Source organism: Penicillium lagena, assembly GCF_028827675.1.
Source record: "Penicillium lagena strain IBT 129212 chromosome Unknown utg000001l_segment0_segment0, whole genome shotgun sequence".
NCBI lineage: Eukaryota > Fungi > Ascomycota > Eurotiomycetes > Eurotiales > Aspergillaceae > Penicillium > Penicillium lagena.
Window position 1 is genome coordinate 2854901 of NW_026623222.1, and position 19497 is coordinate 2874397.

The 19497-nt window shown below is 54.4% G+C and overlaps 9 protein-coding genes across 9 annotated transcripts; 6 read left to right on the forward strand and 3 right to left on the reverse strand.

Annotated features, from left to right (window-relative positions):
- Positions 1 to 64: 64 nt before the first annotated feature.
- N7510_001234 (WD40 repeat domain-containing protein) lies at positions 65 to 1430 on the forward strand (the record flags this gene model as incomplete). Its single annotated transcript, XM_056973161.1, has 6 exons — positions 65 to 377; positions 437 to 536; positions 589 to 655; positions 719 to 1056; positions 1104 to 1230; positions 1287 to 1430. The coding sequence occupies 6 exons, from the start codon at positions 65 to 67 to the stop codon at positions 1428 to 1430; spliced, it is 1089 nt and encodes a 362-aa protein (XP_056838278.1).
- A 470-nt stretch (positions 1431 to 1900) lies between these two features.
- N7510_001235 (zinc-binding alcohol dehydrogenase family protein) lies at positions 1901 to 3170 on the forward strand (the record flags this gene model as incomplete). The annotated part of the gene is made up of 4 exons (XM_056973162.1): positions 1901 to 2015; positions 2275 to 2487; positions 2556 to 2926; positions 2988 to 3170. Coding segments are annotated over 4 exons (882 nt in total), but the record flags the coding sequence as incomplete, so codon positions are not given.
- Positions 3171 to 3504: 334 nt separating this feature from the next.
- On the forward strand, positions 3505 to 6218 carry N7510_001236 (histidine biosynthesis protein HIS4; the record flags this gene model as incomplete). Its single annotated transcript, XM_056973163.1, has 3 exons — positions 3505 to 4354; positions 4404 to 5957; positions 6019 to 6218. 3 exons carry the CDS (start codon positions 3505 to 3507, stop codon positions 6216 to 6218), a joined length of 2604 nt encoding a protein of 867 aa, XP_056838280.1.
- A 330-nt stretch (positions 6219 to 6548) lies between these two features.
- N7510_001237 (Cytokine-induced anti-apoptosis inhibitor 1) lies at positions 6549 to 7545 on the reverse strand (the record flags this gene model as incomplete). The annotated part of the gene is made up of 2 exons (XM_056973164.1): positions 6549 to 6805; positions 6912 to 7545. The coding sequence occupies 2 exons, from the start codon at positions 7543 to 7545 to the stop codon at positions 6549 to 6551; spliced, it is 891 nt and encodes a 296-aa protein (XP_056838281.1).
- A 472-nt stretch (positions 7546 to 8017) lies between these two features.
- On the reverse strand, positions 8018 to 8931 carry N7510_001238 (rRNA-processing protein UTP11; the record flags this gene model as incomplete). Its single annotated transcript, XM_056973165.1, has 2 exons — positions 8018 to 8776; positions 8836 to 8931. 2 exons carry the CDS (start codon positions 8929 to 8931, stop codon positions 8018 to 8020), a joined length of 855 nt encoding a protein of 284 aa, XP_056838282.1.
- Positions 8932 to 9316: 385 nt separating this feature from the next.
- Positions 9317 to 9881, forward strand: N7510_001239 (uncharacterized protein; the record flags this gene model as incomplete). Its single annotated transcript, XM_056973166.1, has 2 exons — positions 9317 to 9473; positions 9619 to 9881. 2 exons carry the CDS (start codon positions 9317 to 9319, stop codon positions 9879 to 9881), a joined length of 420 nt encoding a protein of 139 aa, XP_056838283.1.
- Positions 9882 to 10332: 451 nt separating this feature from the next.
- N7510_001240 (putative transcription initiation factor TFIID, 31kD subunit) lies at positions 10333 to 11226 on the forward strand (the record flags this gene model as incomplete). Its single annotated transcript, XM_056973167.1, has 1 exon — positions 10333 to 11226. The coding sequence occupies one exon, from the start codon at positions 10333 to 10335 to the stop codon at positions 11224 to 11226; it is 894 nt and encodes a 297-aa protein (XP_056838284.1).
- Positions 11227 to 11485: 259 nt separating this feature from the next.
- On the reverse strand, positions 11486 to 16496 carry N7510_001241 (Fibronectin type III domain protein; the record flags this gene model as incomplete). The annotated part of the gene is made up of 9 exons (XM_056973168.1): positions 11486 to 11887; positions 11970 to 12058; positions 12128 to 12303; positions 12407 to 12451; positions 12509 to 12640; positions 12826 to 12920; positions 13221 to 16078; positions 16130 to 16323; positions 16381 to 16496. The coding sequence occupies 9 exons, from the start codon at positions 16494 to 16496 to the stop codon at positions 11486 to 11488; spliced, it is 4107 nt and encodes a 1368-aa protein (XP_056838285.1).
- A 492-nt stretch (positions 16497 to 16988) lies between these two features.
- Positions 16989 to 19433, forward strand: N7510_001242 (putative lipin Smp2; the record flags this gene model as incomplete). Its single annotated transcript, XM_056973169.1, has 3 exons — positions 16989 to 17097; positions 17150 to 17518; positions 17572 to 19433. 3 exons carry the CDS (start codon positions 16989 to 16991, stop codon positions 19431 to 19433), a joined length of 2340 nt encoding a protein of 779 aa, XP_056838286.1.
- Between the last annotated feature and the right edge of the window lie 64 nt (positions 19434 to 19497).

Genomic DNA, 19497 nt, shown 5'->3' on the forward strand with positions numbered 1-19497 from the left:
GGAGCTCGGGTGGATTCCGAACGGGAACTATTGGCCTCTTTTGTGGACTTCGCATTGACCGGCGATGCACACCCTGACGCCCATTGCGGCCTCGTCCCTGTCGCTGCCGACGGACAGCTACATCTACTCCCTCACCCCCGCTGCGCCAGGTTCCTTCGCGGCCATCTCCTCGGATGACTCGCTGCGCGTGTTGGATGCTGCCAACCTCGATCGCGGGTCGGTGATAGCTCGCAAAACCCACGACGGGGGCGTCACGGCCCTGCGCACCTACAGCTCGGGGGATGCCCAGCTGCTAGCCACGGCGGGTCGGGATGGCCGAGTGAGGCTGTGGGATGCTCGGGCCGGGAATGGCTCGGCGGTGGTGGAAATGGAGACTGGTAGGTTTCACGCGCGTGGATCTGAAGAAAATGACCCCAACCAAACTCATTGACGGCAGTGAAACATGCTCCCGTGCTCTCGGTAGCCTGCAACGCAGAGACGACCACCGTCGTCGCCGGCACAGAACTGGTGTCGTCGCAGGCAGTCGTGGCATTTTGGTAGGTTCGGGGACCTTGAATTTCGCCCTCTCGCCTCTAACACCTCCGCCAGGGATATCAGATCTCCGGCCGCGTGCCGGCTACAGTACGTGGAGAGTCACAACGACGACATCACTGAGGTAAGCATCCATCATCCAGTGACTTATTCCCCGAGGCCTGGTCGGTAACACTCACACACCCAGCTCCAATATCACCCGACCCGCAGCAACATCGTACTCTCCGGCAGCACGGACGGACTAGTCAACATCTACGACACGACCATCACCGATGAGGACGACGCCCTCGTGCAGGTGATCAACCACGGCTCGGTCCACCACGCCGGGTTTCTGTCCGAGCGCACCATCTACGCCCTGAGCCACGACGAGCTCTTTTCCGTGCACCCGGCCACGGACCCGGACGAGCCCACGCAGGAGCCCGAGCCCGTGCACTTCGGGGACGTACGTCAGCCGCTTGGCTGCGAGTACATTGCGCAGCTGTGCATCGGGAGCCAGGGACCGTACATTGCTGCTGGGAACAAGGCGTAAGTGTCCCGCGGAGAGAAAGAAATTGGGGCTGAATGATTTATAGTGATCAACGCCTGGATTTGATTCCCCTTGTCTCGGATCCGACGTGGCGGTTTGACCAAGATAGCCTGTGGCGCCTCCCCGGCGCCCACGGCGAGGAGGTCGTACGCTCGGTGTATTTGGATGAACAGGTATGTTGAGGCACCAATGGCCCCAGGCAGCTAGCTCATGTTGTTGTGTCTTGCAGAGCCAATCCGTGTTCACTTGCGGCGAGGACGGATTTGTGCGGGTGTGGAAACCGGCAGATGAGGATGCCCAAGCTCCTGCGGAGGCGGCAAAGAGCGCACGGCCCAAGGAGAAGAGGCCGAAGGATCGCTTTAAGCCGTATTGAGAATGACAGGTGGGTGAAGCTCTGGGTTGCAGTTCTTTCTTCTGCTGTGTAGCGTTAGGAGTTGGCAGGACAAAAAATAGACGAAATGGAATGACTTTGATGTATTTGGCCTGGGATGGTTCTGGTGTTGATTAACGTCTTTTCCATGTTAGTATTGTGTAAGTTTAGGGCTGCAGTTGGCCAAGATATATATCCACCAGGTTGTGTAATGTAATGAGCTCGGCGACATTTCAAACAAATCGTTTAGTCTCTAATATTTCAGGAAGACAGGAGTTTTCAATATACCGGCCAACCAAATCTATGCATCTATCTATATTGCATAAATTCTCCTCTGACAATGTTGATCCACTACTTCGCCCCAGAAAGTTGCCCCGGAGCGGAGACAGCTACGTAGGACCAACTGTATTTGTAATCTACAACTCTCCAGAATCAATTTCACTTGTACACTAAACATGACTTCCCTAATAGTCCGTGTCCCAGAGGGCGAATCTCCCAGACTATCCCAGGAACAACGCCCGCTCCCCCGTCCCGGCGCCGGACAAGTCCTCGTCAAGGTGTCGCATGTAGCTCAGAATCCAACGGACAGTATGTTATATGTTACGTATTGTTGGTTGAGGATGATATTAATGTAATTTGTATTCCGTCCAATGCTTCGACGTAAATGCATTCGGGGACGGCGCCGTGCTGGGCTGTGACTTTGTCGGCGAGGTCACCGAGCTGGGTAGCGGAGTTACTCGTCTTGCCAAGGGGGATGTTATTGCGGGATTGATTTGGGGAGGTAAATAAGGTCCTTCCAGTCCAAGCCAGACTGACTATATTATTGGATTCTGACTGCTTTTAACAGGGGAGATCCTCGGACTCGGCGCGTACAGCGAATATACTATCGCAGACGAGCGGATCTCGTTCAAGGTGCCGACCGCCGGTATCTCCAAGGCGCAAGCAAGTACGGTGCCCTTGGCAGCGGCCACCGCTTGGCTTGCGCTGTTCTCCAAGGAGTGCCTGAACATAGATCGCTCCCAAGCGCAAGGGACCAGTGTGCTGGTATGGGGTGGTAGCTGTGAGTGCACCATCCAATATGTATCCCAGATGATGAGAATAATCAACTAACGAATACTTGAATTCCAGCAAGCGTCGGTCTCTACACCATCCAACTGGCTTCTCTTCTCGGCTTAGAAGTAGTCACAACCTGCAGTCCTCGCAACGCCGACCTTGTCCGATCCCAGGGCGCCAAACATGTCTTCGACTACACCGACGCAGACGTAATTGACCACATTACCGAGGTTGCACCTCACCTTCAGTACATCTTCGACACCATCGGCAACGCCGAATCCTCCAGGATTGCGTCCGGGGCGTTGGGCGGCCGCGTCGGCCATCTCTGCACCGTTAGACCGGGTAAGGCTAACACGGAGCATGTCGCGCCGAACACGCATGTCACGGATGTGCTGGTGTGGACGGCCTTCTTGAAAGATCATAGCTACGGCACGTTCCATTGGCCGGTGAGTTATTTTCTTTTCCATGTTATTCTTCTTGAGAAATAGGCTAATGCGGAAGGAATAGGCCTCCAAGGAAGACCATGAGCTGGCTAGCGAGTTGTTTGAGAGTCTACCAGCATGGATAGAGCACGGACGGATCCAGCCAAACCAGCCTAAGCTGTTTCATGGTCTTGACAGTGTGGTCCAGGGCTTCCAGGAGTATCGGGATGGAAAGATCTCTGCGTACAAGATCGTCTATGAGGTCTGAATAGACATGGCCAATTAATAGCAAGTCGGGGCTGCATGTCAGACCATCCCTGCCATACCAGCAGGTATTATGCATCGAACTTAGTCAAGTAGGCAAAATAGAGAAAATATAGGAAAATCCCTTTGATGGATGTATGTGTCGGGCGATAAGTGAATGAATCATCCCGCCGGCATCGGGGCGGGAAGGAAAGGAAAAAAAAAGCAACGGGAGTGACAGTGACTCAACAACACCACCTAACGAACTAACTACGCATCCCTATTCCCTGCCCCGGTCCAGGGGATTCTCACCACTCTCTTCCTCTCTTCCTCTCTTCCCACCACCCACCACCAGCATCATGGCGACTCCCTTCCTTATCGCCTACGACCCCTCCACCCCCACGTCCGGGCTCTCCCTCAAGCAGATCGCCTACTTCGGCCGCGTACTGATCAAGCCCTCCAACCTCGCCCAAGCCGAGCACTTCCTGCGCCAGAACTTCCGTCTTCTCGATGTCGTCGTCGACGCGACCGGCATACCCTCCGCCGGCGACCTGGTCGATGTCCTCAATGCTGGCGCCGTCAAGATCCTGATCTCCCTCGACCAATTGACCACCCTCTCCGCGGAGCAATCCGTTCCCTCGTCGCGGTTGATCGTCTACGCTACATCGGACGCCCAATTGAACAGCCTTGAGCAGTGGATGTTGGCCAATGCCAACGAGCGGGACAGTGTCTGTGTTGCCACGGAGCCTGCGGCTGTCTCGGCTGCAGCGGCGCAGTTGAAGATCCCCGCCGACGCTCAGCGCATCTACACGACCCATAAATCCGAGAATGTCTCGGAACAAGTGATCAAGCAGACCATGCAGAATGGCGCAATTGCCATCCTCCCCTCACAAATACTCACCGTTGAGCGCAACGTCGCCGACAAGATCTCTGCCGCGAACCTTCTTGCGTCGCGCCTCGTGACCGACCAGGCGAATGGCCTGTACGCGACATCCGTCACAGACGAGCGTGGCTCGTGTCTAGGCGCTGTCTGGAGCAGTCACGAGAGCATCGCCGAGGCGCTCCGCACAGGGACGGGTGTCTACCAGAGCCGCAAGCGCGGATTGTGGTACAAGGGCCAATCGAGCGGCGATGTGCAGGAGTTGATCCGGATTGGGTTTGACTGTGATGCGGACTGTCTGTGCTTTGTGGTTAAGCAGATTGGGCGAGGTGTGTACCTTTTTCTTTCGATGTTGTGTCTATGCTAACCAGATAACAGGCTTCTGCCACCTCGGTACAGAATCCTGCTTCGGTGCCTCTACCGGTCTTTCTCGTCTTCAGAAGACTCTCCAGGCTCGCAAGGTGGACGCTCCTGCCGGGTCTTATACGGCACGTTTGTTCAATGAGCCTAAGCTCGTGGAGGCTAAGATTATGGAGGAGGCCGAGGAGCTGTGCCGGGCCAACACCAAGGAGGAAATCGCCTTTGAGGCTGCGGATCTGCTCTACTTTGCCCTGACCAAGTGCACGGCTGCTGGCGTCAGCTTGGAGGATATCGAGCGGAATCTCGACCTGAAGAGTTTGAAGGTGAAGCGGAGAAAGGGCGATGCGAAGGGTCCTTGGGCTGAGAAGGCTGGTCTGACTGAATCCAAGCCTGCCCCTGCCAATCCTGAGCCACCGGTGAAGGAGGACCGCACAACGCGCCTGGAGATGAAGCGCGTGGTTACCGCTACCACGGCCCCCGAGGTGGTCACCGAATACCTCAAGCGACCCTCCCAAAAGTCCAATGATGCCATTGTCAGTCTCGTCAAGCCGATCATTGAGGATGTTCGGGACAACGGCGACGCTGCAGTGCTCAAGTATACCCATAAGTTCGAGAAGGCTACATCGTTGACCTCCCCGGTCATCCAAGCGCCCTACCCACCCGAGCTGATGCAGTTGACACCCGAGGTGCAGGAGGCAATTGACATCAGCATCGGTAACATCCGGCGTTTCCACGCCGCACAGAAGGGGGGTAACGAGGACCTCACGATGGAGACCATGCCTGGTGTGGTCTGCTCTCGCTTCTCGCGTGCCATCGAGCGTGTTGGTCTGTATATTCCTGGCGGCACGGCTGTGCTGCCCTCCACAGCCATGATGCTGGGCGTTCCGGCCATGGTGGCCGGCTGCAAGAAGATTGTCCTCGCCTCGCCCCCTCGCGCCGACGGCAGTATCTCACCCGAGATCGTCTATGTTGCGCACAAGGTCGGTGCCGAGAGCATTGTCCTAGCTGGAGGCGCCCAAGCCGTGGCCGCCATGGCGTACGGCACTCAGAGCATCAGCAAGGTGGACAAGATCCTAGGTCCCGGGAACCAATTCGTGACCGCCGCCAAGATGCTCGTATCTAACGACACGTCGGCGGGCGTCAGCATCGACATGCCCGCTGGGCCCAGCGAAGTCCTAGTGATCGCCGACAAGGCCGCCAACCCAGCCTTCGTGGCATCCGACCTACTGAGCCAAGCCGAGCACGGCGTTGACTCGCAGGTGATTCTCATTGCCGTGGGTCTAACCGAGACCGAACTGTGCGCTATCGAGGACGAAGTCGACAAGCAGGCCAAGGCCCTGCCCCGCATGGACATTGTCCGCGGCTCCCTTGGGCACTCTGTCACCTTCGCCGTGCGCGACATCACCGAGGCCATGGCCCTGAGCAACGCGTACGCGCCTGAGCACCTCATTCTGCAGGTGGAGAACGCCGAAGCGGTCGTTGAAACGGTCCAGAATGCTGGCAGTGTGTTCATCGGCCCCTGGACCCCGGAGAGTGTGGGTGATTACTCGGCCGGTGTTAACCACTCCCTGCGTAAGTTCTTCTCTTCTTCGATTAAGTATCTTGATAGCTAACTGGAATGGACTGGAATTAGCTACCTACGGCTACGCGAAGCAATACTCCGGCGTGAACCTCGGCTCCTTCTTGAAGCACATCACCAGCTCGAACCTGACCCCCGATGGCCTGATGGGTCTGTCCAAGACCGTGGAAACGCTCGCTGCGCTCGAGGGTCTGGATGCCCACAAGCGGGCGATCAGCATCCGTGTTGCTCAGATTCAGCAGAACGGGGCATGAACTATGTGTCGTGTCATGCACGATGCACAATGAAATGGATGGAATATTCATTTTCTGTTCAGAAAAGTTGTGGACGAGACTTGGCTTGACTTTCTTTTTAACGATTTGTTGATGATGACTTTCGATAGCAATACATAAATAGAACCTGTTTGGAAGACCCCAAAAGTGTCATAACGGAGACTGGCATAGTACACGCTGAATGATCTCTAGCAACATGATCAAAGTAAATGTAGGTCAAAGACAAAAAGCAACATGGATACCCTTTAATATCAGCCAGTGCAGCCAGTAATCAATCAAAACAAGCCAAATGCAGAAGCAGAAGCAGACAAATCAGAACTGTGCATCATTAAGAATCTGCACCTCCTGGCCCGGCTTAAAAGCTGGCATACCCAGATACGGACAGCCATCACAGCGGAACGCATCACCCAGAGCACAGCTCCCGCACGAGCCCGTCTTGCCCTGTACTGTGAAATCGAGCTCGTTCAGATCATCTGACTGCAGCTTCAGCACGTTCAGATCTTTATCAGCTTTCTCGCGCCGCTCTTTATCTTCTGCTTCCAGCCGGTCTGCGAGGCCGCATGTGCAGTCTTTGCAGGGCGGCGGCGGCGGCCCGTTTTAGGTTGGCATTCCGGGGCTGGATGGATATATTTGTTAGTAGTGTATGTTGATGAGGAAGAGGAAGATCAAACGTACGGGGCATGATGGGTCGTGACAGGTCTTCATCGTCCAGAAGGGCATCCTCATTAATCAGCTCGTCGTCGTTATCGTTGTCGTCGCGGTCATTATTATTTGTAGGGTCATTGATACCCATCATTGGCGGGGCAGGAGGAGTGGTTTTCTTAGGGATATTTTTCTTCGCGCCAAAGCGCAGCGGTACAGCCGCCGAAGCGTCATGGTTCGGCTTCTCAAACCCAGACGGTGTCTGCACCAGTCCCGCCAGAACAGCCTCCATTGTCTCCGCCGGCCCGAACCCGCTATCCTGCGTCTGTAGCTTCGCACCGGGCTTCATGGCGGGGACGAGGGCAGCATAGACGCCCCGATTGAGCAGGTGCAGTGCCTCGGTTCGTCGGGAGCCGTCTGTGCCTGTCAGAAGGAGGACGAGGTCGTATGTGTTGGTGGGTAGGGAGACCACGCCTGCAGAGAGACGGTCAAGCATTTGGAGGTCGGTGGTGGTGCGGTCGAAGGTTGTGAAGAGGGCGTGTAGGTTGGATTCTTCGGTGGCGATGGAGGGGGGTGCGAGGAGAAGAGTGCGCTTCTGTGGGGTTGGCGCCGACGGGATCGCCATGTCGACGTCCGAGGCGTCGATGGTCACGACAGAGGGAGCCATGGTGTTTTATAAAAAGAAATGAGAGACTTGGGAAAAGATGAAGAAGGTAGAGGGGTGGCGGATCTTTCGATAAGAGATGAGTCAGCGGGGATTATTAATTCAACGTTGCTGGTAACTGACTTGAGGAAGAACAGACGGGGCCTTTTTGAGAGGGAGTAGATAAATTAAAGGTGCGAAAATGTGAATATCCTTACATTCACTAACTAGTATTCAAGTCTGGTGGACATACACTGGTACATATCCTGGACTGAGAAGGACTACGAGGTACTGCCCCTCCGGTGCCGGAGCCGACGGATTATCAATCGCAACTCTATGAATGGCACCATCTTTACTTTAATCCTTGGGCTTAGTTAGCCTAAATGAGAATAGCCTAGATTGCTTTTTGGTTACACCATATACCGGAACGCCTATTGGTGATGCAAGGTATCAATATGTACAGCCCAGAAGGTCATCAAAATGTAGAGCGTAAGGGCTAGCGCTTGCGCTCCCGGATCTTCCATTTGATGCCATGCTTATTCGTGCCTCCCACCGAGTTGTCCATCCGCGCCCGCTGCCAGTCCAGTTCCTGCTCGGCAGCTTGGATCTCTGCATGTTGTTTGCGCAGCGCAGCCAGTTTACTCTCACGGGTCTCAGCAGCCCGTTTGCGGAGTTTGCGAGCCCGTCGAGCCTCGACCAGTGCTTGCCGCTCCTTCTCGAGCTGCTTGGGTGTCTTCCGAGGAGTTGTCTGTTCCTTTTCGTTCTCCTCATCTGTCCCATCATCCTGCAGCCGGTGTTTTTTCAATGCCTGCTGTTGTTGCCGATCATCCGCGAAGACCGTCTTGCGCGGCTTCTTCGGAGCAGACCCAACGTCGTCGAATCCATCAAACTCGTCCTCGTCCTCCTCAGATTCATCGTCACGCTGATCCTTCCCGTCTAGTGCCTCGCTCATCCCACCCTGCAGCTGCACGTCGCGCTCCAGACGCTCCATCTCCCGACGCACCCGCTCCCCAACTGTGCGCAAATAACCCTTATCCTGCGTCTTGAGCAGCTTGATAGCATCGTGACTCAGTCCGCGCGCAGCAGCCGAGTCCCGTCCCACACCTTTCCCTCGTCCGTGCCGGCCCTGCACATGGTTCCGGTCTCCCATCATGCCAAAGGCGAATTCATCCGGGTTGCGATCGCGCGCCTTTTCTTCCAGGCGCTTGATCTTGGATTTTTTGGCATTGTAGTCTTTGGCGCGGAGAGAGTAGTCCTGACAAGTGTGCACAGTTAGATTGCGTTTTGTAGGAAGATTTCGAGGGGAATAGGTACCTTGTGCTTCTCGAGAATACCCCATTTCTCACGCCCGCCGAGCTGGCCACGCTCGCGGTGTTGCCGTCGCTGGACGGCATTGCGCATGGAGGACATGTTGATAGTTGTAGGTATGCAGTCGAAATAAAAACGGGGTAAAAAGGCACAGAATGGGTTGTTGAGAATTATGCGTGGTGGATGTCAGGACTGGAGTGTTTGAGTCGAGAACTTTTTTTTGCCGCCTTTTTCTTCTCCGCCCTACAATCGGTTCTGCGCTCCGCATCAACAGACACAATTCAACCAACCGCAACAACCTCTCGGTCAGCCTCATATTCTACTACACCTGGCAACTTCTGCTTTCTATTACAAGCTCGGCCTTGCCTCATCCAATAACCAAGCCGCTGATCCTTCCATCCACCACCCACCACCCACGCATCACCTCACCTCTCCTCACTCTCACTCCCATCCTCGATACCCCCCAATCGAGCCAATTCAACCCCTCATGGCCACATCATCTACGTCCTCGGATGCATCTTCCACATCCTCAACCAAGAAATATAACCTCCGCAATCCCCTCCCACTCTCTGCCACCCAGGAACAAGAAGTGAAGCAGCTCTACTACAAGCGCGTACGGGGACATTGCGCCGATGAGATCAAGGGTATGTATGCCCTTCTATTTCTCCATCAATTACATTACCCTCTCCCTCAAATGACCCAATAACCCCAGATCTTCACAATCTCACACCTCTGTAACAACAAATCAAACCAAACCAAACCAAACCTTGCTAACATTGACAATGGCAGCCTTCGCCCAATGCGCTGTCAACCGCACCGTCACAGCAACATGGGTCTGCCGGCAACAGCGTCTCGCCATGAACTCATGCATGCTCGCTCACGCCAAACCGGAGGAGCAAGACCGCGCGCGCGAGGAGTGGTTTGCGACCCATGGGGAACGGCGACGTGCGAAGGAAGAGGAGCTTTTGCGCGTTGAGCAGCGGAGGGCGGAGGTGATTCGCATGATGCGTGAGGATGAGGAGCGGAGTCGGCAGGAGAAGGCTGCACGGTGATTGTTTTCATCTGTGTGTTCTCTGCTCTGCTCTTCTTTGATTTTTCCACCTCTCTTTCCCCCCTTCTAAGCCTTGGACTAGGACGTGGCTTTGAATCTGGCCCTGACTCTGGCCCTTTTGGCGTACAATGGGATACAACTGGCGTTTATGGCGGGCATCTTTAGTCTCTTTTGCGTTGCATGGCCATCCTGTTTGAAGCGATGGATTGGAATTCTCCGATTTATGTACATTACAGTATACACAGATGAATTGCATGGAGATAAACTCATTCTCTCATCAGTGAATGACCTATAAGTATGCCTTATCAGTGAAAACAGAGATCGAAGCCAAGTCAACTTGTAGAGAGGATTACCCAAAGCGGTTAGTGCCTTCGAGCTCCGACCGCCAACTTATCACCTTCAAGTATCTCTTTCCCTTCGCCTTCTTTCCTCCTACCCTTCAACCCCCCACCATGGCGTCTCCCAGCCAGACACAGGGCTCAGCGCCGCCGCCAACCACTCCACCCGGCGATTCAGGTCCGGCGAACGGAGCCCCTGGCCCCTCCACCTCGCAGGCTCAGGCCAGTGCGATCACCACCACGACCACCACTTCAGCCCCGATACCCGCGACAACCACGCAACCACCACAAATCCCCTCGACCTCCCTCCATGACAGTGGCAAGTCTCGCCGACCGCGCGATGTGCGCCTCGTGCACATGCTCCTCGCCTCGCTGGGGGTAACAGCGTACCAAGAGCGAGTCCCGCTCCAACTCCTCGACTTCGCATACCGCTACACATCGAACGTCCTCCAAGACTCCGTACACCTCGCAACAGAAGGGTATGCCAGCGCCAGCGAAGGCACGACGGGCAAGGGATCTGGCGGCGAGCTCGCCAGCGTGACTCTGCCCGCGTTGCGGCTTAGCATCGCCTCGCGCTTGCACTACCAGTTCCAGGCCGGCCTGCCGAAGGAGTTCTTGATGGATCTCGCATCGGAGAGAAATCGGATTGCGTTGCCTGGTGTGTCGAGGGGGTTTGATGCCGCTGGGCAAGCGGGTGGCCCTGCTGCTGCGGCCGCGGACCAGAGCGTGATCATGGCTGGTATTCGACTGCCGCCGGAGCGCTTCTGTCTTACTGGCATCGGATGGGATATGAGGGATGAATGGGATAGTGAGGGCGAGGCTGAGGAGGAGATGCCCGATGCACTGGAGAAGGGCGGAGCCGCTGGTGCTGGTGGTGATGCGACGGAGGATGCCGAGGAGGGTGGTGATGATGATGATGAGGATGGGAAGATGGAGGATATCTTTGGTGAAGATACCGCAATGGGTGAGGCTGGGGAAGATGAGGATCGGAAAATGACAGATGCTTGATTGGATTGCGGGATAGGCGGAGTTTTACTGGCGCTGGGTGTTTTCGGGGTGTGGCATCTTCTTTCTTTTATGAACATTGGGCTAGATTACCTTCGGGTTTGCCTAGAGAATACCATGGAGCAAATCTTACATTCTGTTAGCCAATTGTATATGCACTACATTGGTAACTGGCCGCATACGTTGATACAGAGCAGAGCTTGGGAATATACAACAATCTCTTGACTGACAGTAATTCCCTGAGTAACCACTACCTGTCCGGTCACTGCTCAACAGGCAATTTCCCAGGCGAGTTCGACAGAATCCATGGCCTCCTATCCCAGAACTCATCCTTGATGATATCAACATGATCAACCACAACCCTAGCTTTCCGGCGCAATTTCCGCAGCTTATCCTGCTGTGACCTCGATGGTTTAGACCCTGGCACCGCCGACGAGGCCCCACTACCACCATCATCATCGGCAGATGTCTGCACTGGACTGGGGTCCTGCAGTTCATACTGGATAGGAGCAGCGTGTATCAGATTATATGCAGCAAAAATAAAGGACACACAACGTACCTGGCGGTAGATAACACTACCCTTCTTATAGATCTCGAGTTCATTATTGTAGTTCATTCCGAACCGCTTGAAGAGGATCTCGTTCTTGTCTGATGACACGGTTCCCTGTGGTCGATCCGGTTCGGTTAGCTTTGTGCTTTGTGCTTTGGAATTATGATCCGATCACAAATGAGTCTAGCATGTATACCTTTAATTCCTGTTCCGCATCCGTATTGCTCATTCCACCTTGTAGGACCATTGCCCAAAAAGTTGTATTGTAGAGGTTATTGATATGGCCTATGTAGCCAATCATATCGTATTATATTAGCGGGATATAGGAGAAAAGAAATTGCGGGTAGTACTTACAATCAACCTGTCTCCAGCTCATATAGTCGCGCAGAATGCGAGTATTCGGGTAAATAACCGAACGCCCGTCGAACGAAGGCAAATACCGCGGCTGGAGGGGCGTTGAGGGGAAATAAGTGTTCCATTGATGGATGTAGTGTGCTGTGAATGAGGAAACGATGGTGGTGACCAGTTTTCTGATCGAAAGCAGATTAGATTTTTCCATCCATTCGTTAGATAGACAGGGAGAGGAAGGAGGTGGATAATGGTTTTCAAAAAAAGGTGATAAGGATGACTTACGAATTCCGTCGCTCGAAGAGCTCGCAGCTTGGATGGAAGACAAAACTATGAAATGTATTAGTCCAAAAAAAAAACACACAGGCTGAGCCGGGTGAGACACACCTGTACTCGTCGCTGACGCCGTAGGCGATGCATAGATCTGGTAAGTCGTTCATGACCTCGGCAGCAGCAGCGTTCATCAGGTCCAGCGCGCGGCGGTCATTTGGTTTCGTGAATGCGTAGTAATCAGACAGTCTGGAGTTGTCAGATATATGCATCAAATCCCGGTAGGAACAAGGGCAAGCGCAATATTCAATATTTGCATGGCTGTGAGTCAGTGGACATAGACAGGCTGATCGGATCAACCATCTCTGCTCACTGACAGTGAATATGCAGATAATATAGACTCTACTCATAAAAGAGGATGGAGGGCGCCTCACTTGTGGAATCCCCTCCCATCAATCCGAACGACAATCCATGTGTTGGGCAGCAGGATGTCTGGCTGCTCGAAGGACTTGACATATTCGTATCTGAGCTTTGGTCAGGAATGATACAGGCGAAGGAACGTGCTCGTCGTTTCTTACTTTGAGTTTGCCATCTTTTCTTCCTCTCCTTCTCTGTCTATGGTTTCGGGATGGAGGAATGTGGATGATTTACTGAACCGGGTCACATGACCTGATTTGATCCAACCCTACCATTTTTCGAACTACAAACTACTGGAGACGAATACTACTTGGGGTGAGTTGGAAATTCCAATAACAGTCATAATCTTCCGTGTGCATCACTAGAGTATAAATCTCAGTTCCTAGAAATAAGACAAAGCTCAGGTTGTCACCTCCTCCGGGATCTCCTCATCACCCGTTTCACTGGCGAGCTCGCTCGTCTCACTGGCCTTGTCGGATTTGCGAGACTTGCGGGAGAAAAATCCCAGGCTGCTTCGAGTCGACTTGTCTGCAGACGGCACACTGGAGACAGTGCTGTCCACGCTCTTCCCGAGCTGGGCTTCGCTGGCGCCATCCTCATCAATGTCACCCTGCGAAGACTCCCCCTTCTTGGAAAAGAAACCCGAGCGATCTTTCCACGAGCTGAATTTTCCAGAGCTGCCTTTGCGAGTGATCTTACGGATGAACGACTCCTTCGAGGCATTGTCCACGGACGTGCCGGAAGGCAGGCGCTCCAAAGACTCGTACGAGTCGCCGGTGAAATGAGACAGGGACCGAGAATCGCGGGACATGCGAGAGTCGGACGGGGAACCGTCTTCCAGATCAAAGGAGGATTCGGTTTCCTTATCCTTGTCCTTGTCCGATTTCTTGCCAGTGAAGACCGTCCTGAACGTCGGGGCAGCCGGGTTCAGTTTCGGATTCGGCGTGAGGGGCCGGTGGGACGAGGAAGGGCGAGTGCCAATTGGAGCCTGGAGCGGCCGATGCTGCCGTTCAAACGAATCCTCGACAAAATCAGGCTCCCCAGTCAGCCCCAACGGGAGGTGGCCAGACGATCCATATGAGATGGAAGGCCGACGGGAAGGGGCTCGAGACCAAGTAGACGGAGAAGCCCAATCAAGACCAAGAGGACTGGTTCGATGCCCAGCTTTCTCGGTCGACGGCCAACCGAAATGTCGGTTGTCCGTAGAGGGGTGAGGGAGCTGGTTGTCAAACGAGAACGTAGACGACGGCCGTGGAGACAGAGAACCACGTCGGACGCCGCCGAGAAGTGAGGAGGGATCAATGGGGTCATGTCGCGGGCTGAATTGATCGTAGCCATCGGTATTCGCACGTCCGGCATTTCCAAACCCAAATTTGCTGGTAGAGAAGATGCTCGAAAACGCAGCCCGCCGGGAGGGTGGGTGGTCAGACGAACTGTCTGCGGTGACTCCGGCAGTGTTGCTTCGCGGGAAAAATGACATCGGACTTGCCCAATTGCCAGTATAGCTCAACCGCCGACGTCGTGAGCCAATCGGGTCCATCTCATCGATATTGCGCGGGAAGGATTGACTCTGTCCTGGTTTCAAAGTGCCCAGCATAGGCGATTCGTCTGCCAGAGTCTTCCCTCGAGGTCGATGAAAGCCGAACAGGCCTGAGAGCCGCCGAGAAGCGCTCTTTGGTGGCTCTGACAGTTGACCGGGCTCAGAATCCTGTCGGGTTGAGGTGCCGAGTGGGCTGGCGAAGATACTTCCAGGTCGACTGCCTGAAGAGACTGGCGATACGGGGCCATGTCCAAAGCCGTCCAGCGGAGTGGGGTTTGAGTCAAACCGTGGTCGGGTAACAGGGCGCGGGAATTCGGGAGATTCTTCGTCCCCGAGGAGATCAGATGGCAGAAGAGCATCAGCACGAGGGCTCATCTGAGGGTTATTGAAAGTTGTCTCCATGTCTGAGCGCATGATCTCCGGCGGGTCTAGACTCGGCAGAGCCATCCCGTTATGAATGTTGAAGAAGGCAGAGTTCGGAGCAAAAGTTGGCGAGCTAGTGGAAGGTGGGTTGTAATTGATGGAGAATGATGGCTCGACGCTGGGGAAGTTCACAGGGGACGAGACATTGCTGTTGAGAGAGCTGCGATGGCGGCGGGGCCGAATGGTGGCAGTATTGGACAAATCGAGATCCAATGGGAAGGGGCCTGCGCTGCTGGGTCGTTGGGTGGAAAGCCACTTGACTCGCTCCTGGGCTTCCTGATACTGCTGCTGAGCTTGCGTATGAATGTTGACGAGAGTAGCATAGCGCGCCTGTAAACTGGCCAATTTAGCCTCCCACTGGCGGGCCCGCTCGTTATCAATTCGGTCCAATTCTTTGCCATCTTCAGTATCACCCTCCTGGAATCTTGTCCTTTCTTCCTCGAGCTTCTTGATGCGTCCTCCTTTATCCTGGATCTCGTCATCGATAGCCTTCATCTCCGCTTGCTCATCGGCAATCTTCTTTCGAACTTCATCCGCACGGGTTTTGCCATCCTCTTCCAGACTTATCTTGTCCTCCTTGGCCTGCTCCATTTCAACGGTCATGCGAGTGATCTTCTCCTGCCATCGCACAATATCGTTCTTGCGCTTCTTGCGCTGGGCCTCCTTCTGTTGAAGCAGCCTCACACGCTTCGTCTTTTCGCTCTGCACAGTGCGGTTGACGCTTTCCAGCTTGTAGACGTGTTTCTTGAGATCACCGCTGGCCTCGTCCTTCTCCTTAACACTCTTCTTCAAATCGTTGCGTTGCTTCTCGAGATCTTTGAGCAATGCGATGTGTTCGTCCTCCTCCTCTGCTGCCTGCTTTTCCAAGTTATCGTTCTCCTGCTGCAGCGACTTCAGTCGATCGGCGAGTTGCTCGAGGGATCCATTCTTGTCGTTCTTGACCACGCTTCTCTGCGTTTCGTCTGCATGGCCAGTCTCAACTGTTCCGGCAGCAGGTGATAGCTTCCGCCCTGTCGAGGGTCGTTTGCCCGGCAGTGGACCGGCACTGTGTTCACGGGACATCACCGGAGCCGAAGGAGTGGGCAGGCCTGCGGTCGAACGGGGAATCGATGCCCGAATCGTGGGGCCGTCGCCGGGGGCATTTTGTTGTGCCTGGGAGAGCGGGAGAGATTTGGTTCGCACATGAAGGACGGCGCTAGGTGTTTGAAAGTTCGCGGCGCTCACTGAGAAAACACAGATGTGATAAATGCTGCCTGGTATGAGATTTAAAATCTCTACCGCCGTCTCCGCTCGTTTCGACTCGCCCACTAGACAGTTGTCAGCGCCAGCCGGGAGATTCGCGCTGATTCAATACAAACCTTTAACGTTGTTCACTTGGATGATATGCTTATGTATTGAGTTGTGGAAGTCTGGTTGTTTCCAAGCAAGACGGATCTCACGGGCGGTGATCTCTTCGAGGGTGACCTCTGGGGGTGGAGGAATATCCAGGCCCAATTTCTCCACTAGGACATCGTTGGGAGTTTGGCAGACCTGCCATGCCCGGTACAGGAGCCTATGTGCGACGAGGTAAGTCGCGGGTGTTTGGGCGAGCAGACATAACGGGACTCACCAGATCAGGGCCCACAAGATCGAGGCCGCCAGGAAAAGCGCCATGACGCCTCGCACCCTCACTCGGGGTATGACAGTTGGGTATGTGTCAAAGGCAAAATACAGCGGCTCGTACATCCCAGCGTCGGGCACCCATGGACGCGGGCAGCGGGGGTGGGTGAATGAGCACAAGCAGAAGCAGAGAGTGTCTGATTCGACATCGGTGGGACGAATGGATCAGGTGACCGGTACTTAGTCAGGGTCCAGTGCTGATGTAAGATGCCTCGGCCCCAACCGTCCCGGGTGTGTTGGGTGGTTGAATGAAGCAAGATCTAAATGTTGGGTTGACAACTCTTCCTCGACCAACGCGTTCTGACTTACTTTAGTTCTTATCGCGGTGTTTCTGGCTCTTCACCACCATCCTGCCACTCTTTTTGTTTCTTCTTCCCTTTCTGGTTATGAAGCGGCCGGTCCTCCCTGTCGGCTGATCACATGGGCCGTTTGGCAACGGGCCAAATTCCGACTCCCAACGACAAGCAATCCTTTCCGTCATCTTGCTGATCACTTTTGCCCTCAATCCTCCCCCCTCCTGTCGCAGTCTTCTACGGTGTTGCGACACCCCTAGGCGACATGCAGTACGTCCGGAGCATCAGCGGCTCTGTCTCGAAGACATGGAACTCAATCAACCCGGCGACCCTGAGCGGGGCTATTGATGTGATCGTTATCGAGCAGGAAGATGGTATGATATTATGAACAGAATTACAGGGAACAGACTGACAATCTCATGGCAGGCACTTTGGCCTGCTCGCCCTTTCATGTCCGCTTCGGCAAGTTTTCGCTCTTGCGTCCGTTCGAGAAGAAGGTGGAGTTCAAGGTCAATGGAGTGAAACAGGAATATGCGATGAAACTGGGTGAAGGTGGTGAGGCCTTTTTCGTGTTTGAGACAACCGACGACATTCCTGCATCCTTACAAACATCCCCGCTGGTATCCCCGGCTGGTAGCCCAAGGCCCGAGAGCGAGGAGGATCTGCCATCTTCCTTGCAAGAACCAGAGTACCTGGATTTGGACCGATCCAACACGGATGCTCTGTCGGAGGGTAGAAAGACGCCACCCAGACTTGGGATGCAGCAGAATACGGGAAGGGCACATACGGATTTAGGTAAGAATGGGAACCTAACTACCTCGGAGATTTGTTGCTCATTGTGCGCTTAGGTGTGATTACACCTCTCTCACGATCTCCCGATGAATCTGACTTGCGCCACTCCCGTCACGACTCGTTGGCTAAGCTACCAGTGTTCGAACACTCTATGTCCGAGGATGTACTTTCAACCAGCGCTCTTCGATCACCTCCGATGGAGCGTTCTCCCCTCAGTGGCTCAGCTGAAGCGAACGACGAGGGCATTGGAACAGAAAGTCGTTCCCGCAGTCCTCCCCCGATGTCCCCCCGGGAGGCTGTCTCCCGGGCAATGAACTTGTCCAAGAAGCTATCGGGTTCAAATATTCCATCGCATGTCACTGATACGGGGGATCTGATGTTGGATATGACAGGCTATAAGAGCAACGAAGAAGATGCACTTCGCGCAGAGGTGATTGCCCGCAAGATTCTGGCTGAAGAGCTGGAAGGCAACTACGACATCGGTGCGCTTATTGGAGCTGACGAGCATGGAAACCTCTGGATCTACAGCAGCGAGGAAGCCAAAGAAGCAGCCGACCGAAGGGCGACTATCAACTCTATGCGGCCTAATACTGCGATGAGTGAAGATGCGGTCTCGGATCCAGGTTATCACAGCGAGGGTGAAAATCCTCTGTCAGAGACGACGCTGACACGGCATCACCGAACTAAGTCAGACGTCCAGCCCGGCTTTCCAACCCCTCCTCATTCGCCCATGCACGATACGTTCGCCGCCGAGACCCGCAACTACGCGAAGACGCTGCGGTTGACCAGTGACCAGCTCAAGGCCCTGCAGCTGAAACCAGGCGCCAACATCATGTCGTTTAGTGTCAACAAAGCGACTTGCACGGCCGCGATGTATCTTTGGAATGGCAACACACCTATCGTGATTTCTGATATTGATGGTACTATCACCAAGTCGGATGCCTTGGGCCATGTCCTCAACATGATCGGGCGCGATTGGACCCATGCGGGAGTTGCGAAACTGTATACCGACATCGTCAATAACGGTTACAACATCATGTATCTCACCAGTCGCTCTGTGGGCCAGGCAGATACAACACGTGCTTATCTCCATGGTGTCTGTCAAGATACTGGGTATCGGCTCCCCAAAGGTCCTGTTATCTGCAGTCCGGATCGCACGATGGCGGCGTTGAGACGAGAGATCTATCTGAGGAAGCCGGAGGTTTTCAAGATGGCCTGTTTGCGAGATATTCTCGGCCTCTTCTCTGGAAAGGAAAACCCCTTCTATGCCGGCTTTGGAAATCGACTGACAGACGCCCTGAGCTATCGCTCCGTGAACATCCCATCTACGCGGATCTTCACCATCAACTCCAACGCCGAGGTGTCTCTGGACCTGCTGAGTCTCACTAAATACAAGAGCAGCTATGTAACTATGCAAGAGCTTCTTGATCATTTCTTCCCTCCAACCAGTCTTCTCGTGCAGGCTGGCGGTGAAGAGTACACGGACTTCACCTACTGGAGGGAGACACCGCAAGAGTTGGCAGATTTCTCTGCAACAGACAGTGAAGATGAGGAAGAGGAAGAAGATGATGATGAGGTGGCCGACGATGAAGAAGATGAAGAGGCAGATGATGAAGAGTACGAAGACGAACTGAGTGATGGCGAGGGCAGCGAATACCTTGACGATGAGACGGGAATTGCACAAGAGGATGCCACGGACTTGACTGCGAGTTACATGTCTCAAGATTCGGTGGCCATCTCCAACCCGGCCGGCTCGATCATTGAGTCTGTGGAAGGCGGTCCGGACTTTGGAGAGGATGTCACCCCCGTGCAAGTTGAGTTGGAAGAGCCCATCGGCGAGCCGATTGTGCCAATATCCACCGACGCTGCGCGTACGACTTCTCTTCCTCTCCTCCCCAGGTCACCACGAGAGCCTTGATTCACTGTCTTCGGCTTACCCGCAAAGAGTACTGGGGTTCTGTTTCTGCTCATAGATACACGTT